Genomic DNA, 13,809 nt, shown 5'->3' with positions numbered 1-13,809 from the left:
AAAAAAAATAGGTGAGGACAAGAGCCGAAAGTGAGCAAAAGTCGCGCAAATTAAAGGAGAAAATGATGATAATGGAAGCAGTCGCCTCGTTGTCACCCAAACTGCTCAGCTCTCAACTCCCTTCCTGAAAAACAGTCACGTTAAACGGAAATGGCAATGTCTAGACTGTGGACTTTTTGGACTCCAGTCCGCTGCAGTTTTTGGGGCGGCGGGTAAGTAACCGCAGAACATTTGCAACGGCACAAAAGGTTTCTGTTTCGGTTAGCTATTTTTTTGTTGGCCCCTTTTTGTGCCCTTCCCCTCTGCCGCAAACAAATTTCTGTGTGGTAAAGCCAAAAAAGAAAAATTGTACAACAAAAGGACAAGGATAGATGCCAGGCCCATGGTGAAGTTTTCTGTTGTGCCCGTTTTGGAACAGAGTTCCCCAGAATCTGAATCAGACTCAGATATACAGGGCCCATCATATGACAAACGCCAGTAACGATTCTTTGGTACGTGCCGTTGCCTAAAAAAGCAAGGTTCTTCGCTGCAATTTTTGCAAATTTTGATGCTGCTGTTGCAATTTTTGTGTCTGATTAAAAAAAATGAAAGGGTTTTGTCTTTTTCGCGGTGAGATAAATTAAACTGTCTGGATACACTTGGAGATTGGTTTTTAAATAATCAGTGACAAATAATACACAATTTAAGTTGTAAAATTTATATATTTTACGTGCTAATAAAATGCTTAGATATTAGAAATATTGCTCATACGTCTGGTTGTACAGCACGGACATTAACTTAAAATCAGAAATAATTTTCAAGATTCAGCTCTACTGTTCTATTTTAGTTTTAAAACTACTTTTTTTTTTTTACCTAAAAAAGAACTAAACAATTAGGAACATTCATGTGTACGCCAGGTTGCTCAGCATACTCAAGTTATGCTCCCAGAATTTCTAATGTAATTTCCTTTTTATTCCCACCCAATGCTAATAGACATCAACAACAGATAAATGCTTATTTTTCAGTTTGATTTCCTTTGCAAAGAAATGAAAATATTAGCAAGAAAATAGCAATTTCCGTTTCATCTGAAAGGGAGACAATGTGAGCAGAGGTGGAAAATGGGTGGTTATTTCTGTCTAAGCTCATGGTAAACATTTCACAAGGTCTTTTGTACACGCCCAAACTCACACACACATGTTTCCGCCATTTGAGAAAAAAAGGCTAAAATGCAACTCACTGACTTACGTTCGTTCTTACTGCGTTTCGCATTTTATAAGCTGCACATTTCTCTTCATCTACGCAAACTCAAAACCCTCCTTCGAATCCCACTGCACGCACGCCTTTTTGCTGGATGGTAACATTTGTTACGTTCCTCTTGCCAATCTGCGTGTTATATTTTCTCATTTCTTGGCCCACGTTTTACCTCCTGGCAATTGCAGTTGTCAGTCTCCTCCGGTGAGGGCTGTAGTTTCTGTACTAGGTGCTCTGCTCGCCATCTTTGTGGATGCATATGACAGGTTACCGCTCTGCACGGCAAAAAAATGAAACAGAACTTGCTAAATATAAATATAGAAACCAGCCTTCTTTAAGAATTTCAAACGGAAAGCATTATATAATGTTTCCTGCAAATAAGAAAAACTATCCATTTTACAATTCTAAAGTTGTAGCTGTTATAACCTTGACTAAATGGTTTTGGTTATTCTTTAGGTGTAAGGACAGTAATGCGGAATTTTCATTTATCTCGTAGAATCAATCTTGTTTAATCAAATTCAATTTTTCCTGAGCTATAGAAATTACAAGGGTTTCGAAATAAATTATAAATGTGTCTAAAAGTATGCAATGAAAAGTTGGAACATCTTCTTTTGTAATTAATCCATTTGACTTCCGATTTAATTACATACTTTTGGGCACCTTTTGATTTGTCTTTTCTATTATGCTATTTATTATAATTCTTTAAGTGTAAAGAAAAATAGAAGCCCCCCCTGTTTTCAACGTGGACATCCACGTCATCGTCTTCCCACTTGTGCTGCTACCTCTTTTGATCCTGTTCCGTGTTTTCCCCTGCACTTTCCACACTATTCCCTGTGCAGTTTTTCATCCTGCCTCATGTTTCCTGCTTCATCATCGTCCGCGTCTGTTGTCCTTGTCAGAGTTGTCTACTCAACGACTCATAATTTCACTTGAGCATCATAAATGCCAACAGTCGGCAGTTTCTGTCCCTAGATCCCAGAGCCCTGCTTTTCCCCGGCTTTTCCCCCATATCCCGCTTGAGTCCTGGATCACACCAAACATTTGCCTAAACACCAGGGCGAACGCAAACAGGGCAACAAGTTTGCTCGTGTATGGGTGTGTGTGTATTCCTAAGATCCAGCAAACATTCAAGAGATCCAATTGCAATTGCATTTTCTTTGCCTTGTTTACTTTGGCTCTACTTTCCTGCTACTGCTGCCGCCGCCTGAGTAAACAGTCCGAAATCCCGTGTGGATTTTCCCAATCTTCTTTCCATGTTCTGTATTTTTCTTCCTCCAAAGATTTACCATTTGATTCTCGTGGATCTTTTTTTGATAGCTTTATTTTAAAAAGCTTTCAGAATCTTGTTAGTACAAAAATTATAATTATAGGATTTGATGATAAAAATGTAAGTGTATCTTAAGTATTTTGTTTTCATACTTATTTATTACAAAATATATGGTGTTTGAAAAACAAGACTTTGCTTTTTAATCAGTGAACTTAACCTTTTAAGACTTATCATTTAGTTAGCCCAAAATTTTAAGATTCAGTGTTATAATACAAAACTTTGAAATATAATTTGGTATACACCCCGATGCTTGTTCTTATACAAATTTGAACTTTGGAGTTTGATGAAAAAATGTGACTTGTGTACTATAATAATAATTAGCATTTTGTGACAAACAACAACAACAACAAGGTATTTTAAAACTAAGATTTGGGTTTTTAATCAAGCGTAGCTTGCCAAAATTGTTGAATTAAAGGATGCGTTTTAAAATTGCATTTGGTGTTAAAAGAGGTTAAATTAAAGCATTAAACCCTATAAGACTCATCGCATGGCTTGCCAAATCCCGGCCAGGATAAGCCTTGTTAATCCATCACTATAGGGTATCGCAGCGAACTCGGCCAACAGCAATCTAGCCGAAACGAGGCTCCCGGCTGTTTGGCGGCAATCTCAGTCGACTGCCCTGCCATTGGGGAAAAATGGAAAACGGAGTGAGTACCAGGACTTGGTTACCTGCCGCCCTTCTATTTCAAATTCGAGGGGTGAGGGAGGACACCATCGCCATCCTGTTGCCCGCCGCCGCCTGACGACTGTTTGTCTTGCGTTATTTCGCTCACACATGCAGGACAAATGTGAACCATTTGGTTTGGCCGTACTTCATGTCCTTCAGCTCCTTTCCCATCGTTTTCTTCCTGTCTGGTTTTTCGTTGCTTCCTCTTTTTTTTAGATCCTTTTGCGTTTTGTTCGCTGTTATTACTTACTCGCGCATCGTTAAAGTGACTTCCGGCAATGTTTTTACCCAACCTTACACACACAACCACTGAAATGTGTGTTATGGTAATAGAACTTGGGAATGTGTGTGCGTTTTTGTGCCTTCTCCTGGAGCGTAGCATACATTATGGGGCTTGCTTCACTGTCTGCTGCCTGCTAAATTATGCAGAGCTTTTGCCTTTTTGGCCCGTACAGCTAGAAAAGGTGACGAAATATTACAATTTAACCTTACCAACTCTGTTTTTTTCGGGGTGTGTATGTGCGTGTGTGCAAGCAAATTTCCGCTAACAAAATGATAGACCATGCTGGAAAGTGAAATATGAGATTTCGCTTGGCACGACTTAAATTTTTAAAGTCTTTTGCCCCTCGTCGTTGGCAGATGCGAACTACAGTACAATAAATAACGCAAATTGATTGCGAGCCAGAAATTAATTGTCAATATATATATATATATATATATATTGGCACTCTCGATTGGTTTGTTTTCAACTCATGCCATTTATTGCCGCTTTCTGGTGAGCAAATAGTGTGCCAGCAGAGAGATAAAATTTCAGGACAATACAGAGTGTGTGGATCATTTTATTTATGTTTCGGATTCCCCTTGAAAAAAAAAATTAAAAACTGTCATGGGCACTCTTTTTGCCCTCATTTTAAATGTTTCCTAATGTGGAAAGTATATTAATTCGTTATTATATTTAATTATATGAATTAAGAAGTTGGTAAGATCAGGGATATAATTGCCAAATCAAATTAAGCTGATTAAGATGGGCTCAAACTTAATAAATCTATAGGATTATTATATATTTAGTTCATTTCGAATGGAGATTCTTTAGTACCTTTATCACCTCAAACTCAAAATATTCAGATACTTCTAGACTACAGTTCAAAACTTTAGGGAAAACCTTTGCGACTTTGGAAAGCCACTTGGAAAAATGCGGTAAACAAAAACCGAAAACAATTAAAATTACAAGGGCGGCAGACCAATGGCGAGACAAATGCGAAGGCGTGGCAGCGAAAAGTTTGCCAAACACCAAACAGGGAAAAAGAATGAAAGAGTAAAAGAGATAGAAATAGGCAGAGTAAAATAGAATCAGAGAGGAATCTGAGTGGGAGTCGTGGTAACAACTGCAAGTGACTTCCTCTCTGCTGCAGCTGCATACAAAAAAAGTTCAAAAAAATCGTGTGACAAATAAGCAAAAGTTGCAATCTGAAAAGTGTGAGAGAAATAGAGAGAGAAGGGTAGCTGCAGATAGAAAGAGAGGGGCAGATAGGTGGCTGGCGGACACTTTGCACTGCAATTTGCACTTCATTGCCAGCAGCGGGAGCCGCGGGAGCGTTGAAGCGTTTTGGTCTCCTTCACAAAGCACTTTGTAAATTTTTTAAGTGCCATGCAAAAAAAAAGAAGGGAAAAACGAGAAAAACCGGGAAAAGTTCTCCCCACCCCAGAATAGGAGAAATTCTTTTTTCGCGCGCTCTCTTTTTGAGCGAAAAGTGTCGTCTGCGGAAATTGCTTTGTTGTAAAGCGTAAAAAGCGATAGAAATGGCGACCATAAAGAATGAAGGCAGGGACGGCGAGAGTTTTGTACAACTGAAAACTGTCAAAGAACTGAAGATGAAACCTCCACCACCAAAATGCAACAGCCCGGCTTTTCCCATTTTCCCCCTTTTTAATTAGGTAGCATAGCGAATTCCTCGAAGTGAATCAAAAATGTCGCGCTTTTGGAACAAGGCTTTCTGCGTTGAATTTGCCAATTAAAATTTGCTCGTTATTTCTCATTTGTATTATACAATTTTTGCATGTTCTTTTGATGAAAATTGTGCAACAACCGCATAATTTAATTTCCGCAAACAATGAAACCGCACAACATGTCCACTTGCAGCTCAACGAAAAAGCATTTTGTGTTTGCAGGGTGGAAAAAACCAGAACCAAAATTACAACACAATTTTTTGCGGCATTAAAAAAGCGTTGGAAAACCGCAGGAAAACATGTCACCAAAGGGCAGCATCGGAAAAGCTGCCATTATCTCCATACACCCCCTCTACTTTTTTCGGAATGCAGCGCTTCTGAATTTATTGTTCTTTTGGCATTTATGACCAAATCGCATTCGCCAAATTGATATTCTAAACGCGTAAAAATTTATATATATTTTTGGCTTATATATATGCATTTATCTATGTATGTTGCGCAGTGTGTGGGCTTGGTGTTCATACTTTTCCCCCTTTCTTTTTTTTTTGGCTCTCTTGGAAGTGGGGCACTGAAATGTTTGGGGGGCATTAAAAATAAATGTTGCATACTTTGCGGTGCCCGTCGCATATATCGCATAACATCAAAAATGGCTCGAGTTGGGTTTTTATGGCCTAAAATTTATAAGCGTGGGTGTGTGTGCGTGTGTGATATGGGGCTAAATGGGCTGTCGACCTCCCGCACTTGTAACCCTGATTGCAATTGCCAGAAAATGGCCAAAAAAAAGATTTTAAGTACGAATTTGGCACTCATTTTAAGATTCAAGCCGCAGGCAAATCGGCAAAGATTTTTAATGTTCGCATGCGGGTGATACTTATATCTTAATGGGAGCCTGCAGCATTATAAGCGGGAAGTCGTTGAAGAGAATATCCTTGTAAGAATTTTTTGACCAATAATAATTAGAACTTAGTTTGTAAACATAAGAAAACTTTGGTAAAAGAAATATAGGATTACAAAAATAAACCTTTATTTATTTGTACCTACATATACATAACTTAAACTGAATTTAGTAATTTATTTCAATACAAAATAAAATGTGTATGGTTACCAAAACTTTATGAAAACAAAGTGTTTGTCAAAAAAAAAAAAACATGTGCTATTGTAATACAACATTTACAATTAAAACCTGCAACACTTTGGTTTTTGTTTAGCCTGCAGTTTTAGCAACTTTTCTGCAATCAAATAATAAAATTTGTGCACACTTACAAATACATTGTTATGTTTTCATAAGCGAAAATAGAAATCAAACTATTCTCAAGAGCACAAATCAGTCCAATTTGTTGATTATTAATCCCCCGAAAAATAAGGCAAAAATTCCTTTTTTTTGTATGGCGGGATTTATTTTGATGCTCAATTTGCTAATTTATTGTTCGCTAGAATTTATTTTGTCTGCACCAGAAAATCTGCTTGCGTATATCAAATGAAGGCTAAAAGCGTTTTAATTGGACAGAAATGGGCTCAACTATGCCACCAAAAAAAAAAGAAGAAAATGAAAATCCACCATCAACTGACACAGGCCAACAACTGACCAGAAAGATTTCAATAAATCTGCAACGGAAGACGGCAGGCGGCGGCAACAAAAATTGTTTTATAAATAGGGCCAGTGCAGAAATCGTTGGCCAACAGCTGCGACAGTTCTTTCCCCCAATTCTTCCCCCCTTCCCTTTGGACGGCCTCCGCAAAATTATGACATTCTTGTTTGCACAAATTGCAATTTTATTTCGCCATGCTCTGGCAAAAGTGTTGACAGATTTTCAATTATCCTAGCCCCGGGTGCGGCGACCTCCATCCATTTCCATCATCATCCTGCATTGATGACTCATTGCCCAAACGTCTGGCCATCAGCAGCATCATCTTATCGTCACACTCAATTTGATTCCTATTCTCGGGGCGCTCTGAAAGTCCGAAACAAATTGTAGGCATTCGCAGGAGCCTTAAAATTACTGATCCCAAAGAAGTTCTTTTAATTCCACAACAATAAACACTTAAAATCGCATTATGCATGCCACATTCTCCAGCCTATTGATACCCTATAAGGAAAAAATCATTTGTTTTAACATTCTGATGTGTTTTTTTTACAATAGTGGGTGACACTTTTAAAACTAAGGCTATCACGATCAGAAACATTTTTAAAAAAAGGGGTTATACAAATTGCAATTTTAGTAAATAAAATTAAATATTTTTTTGATAACAGATAATTTATTGTGCTTCTAAATAAAACTATTTGCACGGTATTATAATGAAAACTAAAAACTTTTTATTTCTTACGCTAAATAATAAGTTTTTTAAACAAGGGTTTCTATGGATTCTTTTTAAATTAAGTTAAGTTAAATTAAATCAAACTTGTTTTGATAAAACTTTGTTTCTTCCTACCATATTTCGTTTGCACGGTATTAGAAACTTCCAAAACATAGTTATCCTTCTCGTGCTTCAACTTGTTTGGCCATGGAGCTTAAGAGTCGACTATAGAATGCAACATCAATCAAATTTGGCTTTCAAGTCGCGTACGCGGCAATTTGTTTGTATAGAAAATGTTGAGACTTTTCTCTTACTCCACTCCCCCGACTTGAAAGGCCGACCACTTCCCCCAACCGCCTTGCCATTTGTTGTATAACTTTTAATGTATTTTGGGCACGTCTAACCGCACTCTCAAAAAGGGGGACTAAATAAGGAGGCTGTGCCATGGATATGCCCATTGATATCGGCAAAAGGCGTCGACATTCTCGTCATCATCATCATCATCAGCATCAGCGTCGATATCAACACACAGAACACCCTTTTTGCCGAGGGTGTGGTTATGTTTTGGCTCTGTCTGCTTGCTCTTGCTCCTATTACTTGTAATAATATTTTAGCAATTTTATTTGTTGTCATGTCACATATGCCAAAGCCCTTCGTCCTGTGGCCTCTTTGCTCTTTAAAGCCAAAACAAATTTGCATTTTTATGCCAGGACATGCCTAGAACAAGGCTCCTTTGGCCCGGCAGCTGTCGAAGGGAAATTGATTTGATGCAAATTAATGACAGCTTCTTGTCAATTTCATCAAGTTGAGATGAAGCCGCGAAGTATCGAATTTAACATACTCTTTATGGGAAATATGTCATTATTTTGAGGGTTAAAAACATATTTTTGCGTGCTGTCATCAATAAGTATTAAAAAATAATTATTTAAAACTTCAAAATACCCCTTACTAAGCCCCTAATTTCATTTTAGTAAAATTCAAGTGAGTTCAGTTTAAAATATAAGCTAAAAATGCTATAGAGTATTTGAAATTGCTTGACGAGACGACTTGCCGTTCGTTCGCCTACTTTTTTGTTTGTCTTTTTATAGATTTATGCAAATTTTGTAATGGATTTTTAAGTAGGCCTTTAAATTAGGCGAAAGAAAGCAATTTATTTAAATGATTTTGACAAGGGGCCGGAGTGAGAGAGTTTCCTATCTGCTGCTGTTCCTTCTATCTGCCCATTTATTGTTGCATGTAAAATTAATCAAAATTTAATTTGTCTTCTCATTGTAGGTAAGTCCGTCTCGTCCTTTCAACAATCGATCTTGAACAAGAAACCGCCATGAAAAAAGGACGACAAAGTGAAGCCGCAGAAGAGTCCGCATAATTATTTTCCGATTCAATCAGGGGGCTTTAGGCTTTAAGCTGCCATGCAGGCAGCAGAATAAAAATGGAAAAGGACGAATGGTGGCCGTAGGAGCTGGCGTTGCTAAGCCATATTGAGCGGGATTAGGCGCTAACTGCTAAAATGTGATTACATCCTAGAGCCACAAAATGTCCGCCATAAATTAATCAACAGAGGGAAAAATCCCCCTAAAGAAAATTAGGACCGAAGACAGAGTTTTCCGGTTTTCAATTTCGCCCCCAAAAATATTTGAACTAATTCAAATGTTTTTCGGCAACATTTTCTCCACTGGAAAACCGAAACAGGAACAGAGTGAAAATCTCATCAAGCTTCGCTTCCCTGGCGCCATTTTTTAAGCCACAAATGGCATTTAATTCACTTTCAACGCTTTTGGACTTGAGCCTGCCACCTGACCGTTGTCTTTCTTCCCTTCTTCCCCTCATCCTATTCCCCATCGTCCTGTGCGTAATTCTTATTATTTACTTTATTAATTTAAGTGTTTTGGCCCCAAGGCTTGGCTGGGCAAGTCCTTCACGTCCATCCTCCTGAGTTCCACCGCTTTTCCCCCTTCCTGTTTCTGTTCCCCCTGCTTTTTGTTCTGCTTCTGCCTTGTTATGAGGGCAGTAAATAATTTTTTCGGGACCAGAGCTGCTCATCATTTTATTCTATTAAAGCCAAATATTTACACAGGCAGAACTTCCACCGCTACAGGCAAATGACCAACAGGAAAAATAGCTAAAGGTGAAACCAAGGTAGGGAGGGATACACTGAAAAAACGTCTTTCGAAATAATTATAACTTTACTTTAAAAATCAGTTATAAATTTGGTTAATAAAAAATAAAAGTGTAAGGTGGAAAAATATTCTTTCGGGTTTAGAGTGCTTAACGCCGTTCAGCGCTGAGAATATTATAAAAAACTTTAAATTTAAAAATCAGTCTTAAGTTTACATTTCCCGCTTTAAGATCATTTTTTCCTTAACTTTAAAAATCCATTGTAAAATCTAAAATTATTATGGGAAAATAAGCAAACAGACATGAAAATGTAGGGTTGGGAAATTAATAAAAAGAAGTGTAGGGTGGGAAAATGTTATATTAGTCTTATAGTGTTATAAGGTCCGTTTAAGACACCTTTTTTTCTTTAGTGATGAGGATATTCGGTGCGTTGTTTCCGTTTCAGCTGGGTGCGTTTGAGGGCAGGATGACAATGGTCGCACAGAGGACCAGACCAGGACTCTTATGTGCAGGACACTCCCTAGGGTTTATTAGAAGTAATGACATGCAGCTTGTTAGCCGCAGTAGTGAATAGGTGGGTTGGTTGAACGAATGGGAAGCGAATGTCGGACATAGTTATTAACAGGAATATTGCTGCCCCAAGGACGGCACATGCCGCATCTCCACTAACTACTGACTGCAGGTGAAACCGGTCGGGCCGTCTTCCTCCAAGTCCCGAGTAAATTAAACATAGCTGCCGCCCATAAACCAAACCAAATCAAAGCTCGGTTACCAATTCAGGGAGGAAAATTCTGCTGGCAAAGCTTTGCTACTTACAAAACTATGAATGAAATAAAGTTTTCGTTTGGTTTTAGTTTAAAAAGTTCCAAAAAATGTAATGAGAAAACACTGAAATTGTTATGAAATTCTTAATTTAATGAAGTTTAACTGTTTTACTCATTTATTCAATTTTGAATAAAATACATATTTAACATAAGAAATCTTAGAATTTTAAAGCCTGTGCTTTAACTTTAAAAATTAAATAACAAAAATTTTAAATTATTCATTAAAATGTTTCATATTCCCTCTCGTTCATCATGTTTATTTTAATTGCCATGAAAAGTTCTATTTACATTTGAACACCCCCTGGGAACTTACTTCCACCATCTATTTGCCTCGCATTTCATTTAATTATTTGGCTCTTTTGTTGTTACCGTCGTCGCTTTTCCGGGTGCGCAATGAACCAAATGGCAGTGAAAAAGGTGAGTGAAGAAATTGCTGCGGGTCCCTTGCAAATATATGCCATGTAGCCCCGTAGCCTTAGTCCTCTTGGTTTGGGGAAAGCCCACATTAAACGCTTCTCACTTCCTGCACACACAAGACGAGGGCGGGCAAACAAAGAAAAAGCATTTTGTTTGTCAAATGTTTGTCATTTGTAAATGTCAAACGGCGGTCGAGCATATTTTGCATATATACTCGTATGCCAGTTGGAACTCCATGTCTATCTGCCTGTGGACCATCCACACAGATGCAAAGTCAGTTTAAAAATGTTCTTTCAAGTTTTTAGCCCGCATTTCTTAGCCGGCACAAAGCAGAACACATTTTGGGTTTTAAGTTGGTAGGGAATCATGGGCTAAAATGGTGAAGCGTCTCCATCTCCCTTCAAATTATGAGACATATTTTTCGTGGGTTTGTTTCCTCTCCTCTTTCCGCTTAGTAATCTGACATTTAAATATTTACTTGCGTCAACTTGTGACATTTTACTCATTATAACAGGAGAGACTGGAATTGGGGATGGGGTTTTTGGGGCTTTGCCGCTTAGATTCCATCGTCTGTGGAAAAACTTTTGTCATGCATTTTCATATTCATAAGCTTTGGTATAATTTTGACAGTTTTACTTCGTGGCGGAGAATGTTTAGATTTATTTCCGCACTTTAGCTAGTTGGAAGAGAAGAGATGTTCAAGTTGATTGGAGTTTCCGCTCAAGAACGCGATGGAAACTGAGGAAATGTGGGTGGTAGGTTAAGGCAAATGAGGAAAAGTGGCTGCTTTACTGTTGTGGGCTTATTCATTTATCAATGCTTCCGGTGGATCATTGTTCTTGCTCGTCTGCTGATACGCCTTGACTGAGTGCTGTCTGTCTTTCTGCTTTCTCCCAGCCCACTTTCTCCAACTCCCCAGTCACTTCCGGCCCACCCCCCTTCCTCCCCGCTTCCTGTCTGTTGTCATTGGGCTTGGGGGCAGGTATAAATGCTGTTGTAAATGTATTTTTAAATGTAATAAGATTATTACGCAATTAGTATAACTTTTTGAATGCCTCCCAGAAAGCGGGAAAGAGGGGGGTAAAAGTTGAGAGGAAAATGAAGAAAATTTAAGGGGCGGGTTTTCATTTGCCTGCGGGCAGGCTTTTAACTGCCTGGATTTAATTGCTAATTTATTTTCTCGTTGCTTCTGTAATTATGTGTTTTGGTTTGAGGTTCTCTTCAGAGGACTTGCATTAGGAGTAGTCAATGACTAGAAAGTAACATTTATGGCGAATATGGGAACGTTATAAAGATTTTAAAATACTTTAAAGGGAACAGATTTGAAAAAAGTTAATAAAAATATTAAACGTGGGTAAAGTATTCATATTTAAATGTCTTAAAGTCAATTCACCAGTTTACTCTCATTTTGCCAACTACAAATTTATACAGTTTTGTGCCATGTTAAGCAAAACGGCTCGTCTAGCACAAAGCCTTAATTAATTAAAAATACGCAAAACCAAACAGCAAACCAAAAAACCAAATTCACCTTTCCTGTGTATGAGCAACATGAAACATTTAGGGTGAAAAATATTATTTTGCATAATAGCTGAGCGCTCGAGAGAGGAAGGAAGTCGTCGATGAGTGAGCCTTTTCATTAATGGCCAGACACGAACTTGACTTCCTTTTCCCGCTTTTCCTCTATTTTCTAGTTATTTTCCCCCATATTCCTGCAACTCCCCCTATATTCATCTTTTGTTACAATTTTTGCCTACGTGCCTCTCACAAAAAGTGCTTAAGGGCTCAACAAACACAAAAAGTCAAGACATTTACACTGCACTTCAGCAAAAAGGAGGAGTCCTCTAGGGCCCTACCTATTTCTTACTCTTTCTATCTCTGTATTGGCCTCTCTGTCTACGTGTGTGGCTGGCAGGGCAAATGAACTCTAAAAACAATTCATTACTAAAGGCTATACACTATACACATTCATGCAGCACGCTGACTGCTTCATATTTCTAATTATGTAAAAAACTTTAGGATGTTGCATTTGCCGAGAAAATACCCCATGCTTCCTTCTGAACTTTCCACCCTTTGCCTCAGGCAAATTGTAGTTAAACATAATGGTTCCATGAGTTGGAAAGTGAAATGCATAGCATGCAAAGGGCGGGAAAATCATAGTGTTTTTGGCGCTGCGTCTGCGGCTCTGTTGATTTACCAACGGCAATTTTGTGCATTTTCCAGTGCGTCTGTGTTTGTGTGGAAAAATCTATCCATGTGTGTGTGTATTTGTGTTTGTCTAACTTGTTGCAGCAGTCGAGGCGCCAGTTGCCAAGAAGTAAAACAAACGCAAACGCACACAAACTTCTGAAATGTGGATAACTTGCACTGCTGCGCATACCTTTCTAACTTCAGATGCTTGCACACAATTTTCCTTTTCCTCCAAAGGGGAGCTTTTCAAATTGTTTCTGATTGAAATTTAAACAAAAATGTGTTGCCTGCACTTGTGAACAACAACAAAAGGGGAATTTAAAGAACAACAACAACGAAATAACAACCACTAAACGCCTTTAAACATTTGAAGCTGAAATGAAACAAACTTTTATACGAAAACTTTTTTACACTTCCAAATCGGGGTTTAAGGATATTAGTTTGATTTCTTTTGAATCTTTTACAGTTAAAAAATATCTTTAACATACCAAACAAAATATATGAAAAGTACCCTGAATTAAGTCATTATGGAATATATTTAATTTAAAGCAACTTAAATAATTTGAAAATTTAAAGAACGGCATTAAAATAAAGAAATTGCTTTGCAATATTTGGTTTTGATTTTTTGATTGTAAAGAATAAGTACTTCAAGTACCCCCAATATTGAAAAGTACTTTTGCTGCCTGGTTTCAATTGCTGCGGGGTTATAAAAGAGGGAACAACGCACCTTTGTTGTGTCATGTTTACGTTGCATGTTCCTCTGTGTTTGTGTATAATGTGTGTGCATGCTAAGGAAA

At 38.0% G+C, this 13,809-nt stretch overlaps 2 protein-coding genes across 2 annotated transcripts in view; both read left to right on the top strand.

The window, feature by feature from the left end:
* LOC121467534 overlaps positions 1 to 12,314 on the top strand; it is a 51,611-nt gene extending 39,297 nt beyond the window's left edge. Inside the window, exon 3 of the mRNA XM_041709018.1 lies at positions 8,742 to 12,314. Within this exon, the coding sequence (XP_041564952.1) occupies positions 8,742 to 8,777 (36 nt within the window). The 3' untranslated portion in view covers positions 8,778 to 12,314. The remainder of the gene's footprint in view (positions 1 to 8,741) is intronic.
* The window catches only part of LOC108142892 (maternal protein pumilio), a 183,684-nt gene that overhangs the window by 128,074 nt on the left and 41,801 nt on the right, over positions 1 to 13,809 (top strand).

This window comes from Drosophila elegans, unplaced genomic scaffold (genome assembly GCF_018152505.1).
Source record: "Drosophila elegans isolate 14027-0461.03 unplaced genomic scaffold, ASM1815250v1 contig_468, whole genome shotgun sequence".
In the NCBI taxonomy this organism is placed as follows: domain Eukaryota; kingdom Metazoa; phylum Arthropoda; class Insecta; order Diptera; family Drosophilidae; genus Drosophila; species Drosophila elegans.
Note: the sequence above shows the minus strand (reverse complement) of the source record. Positions and strands in the feature narration are given on the sequence as shown.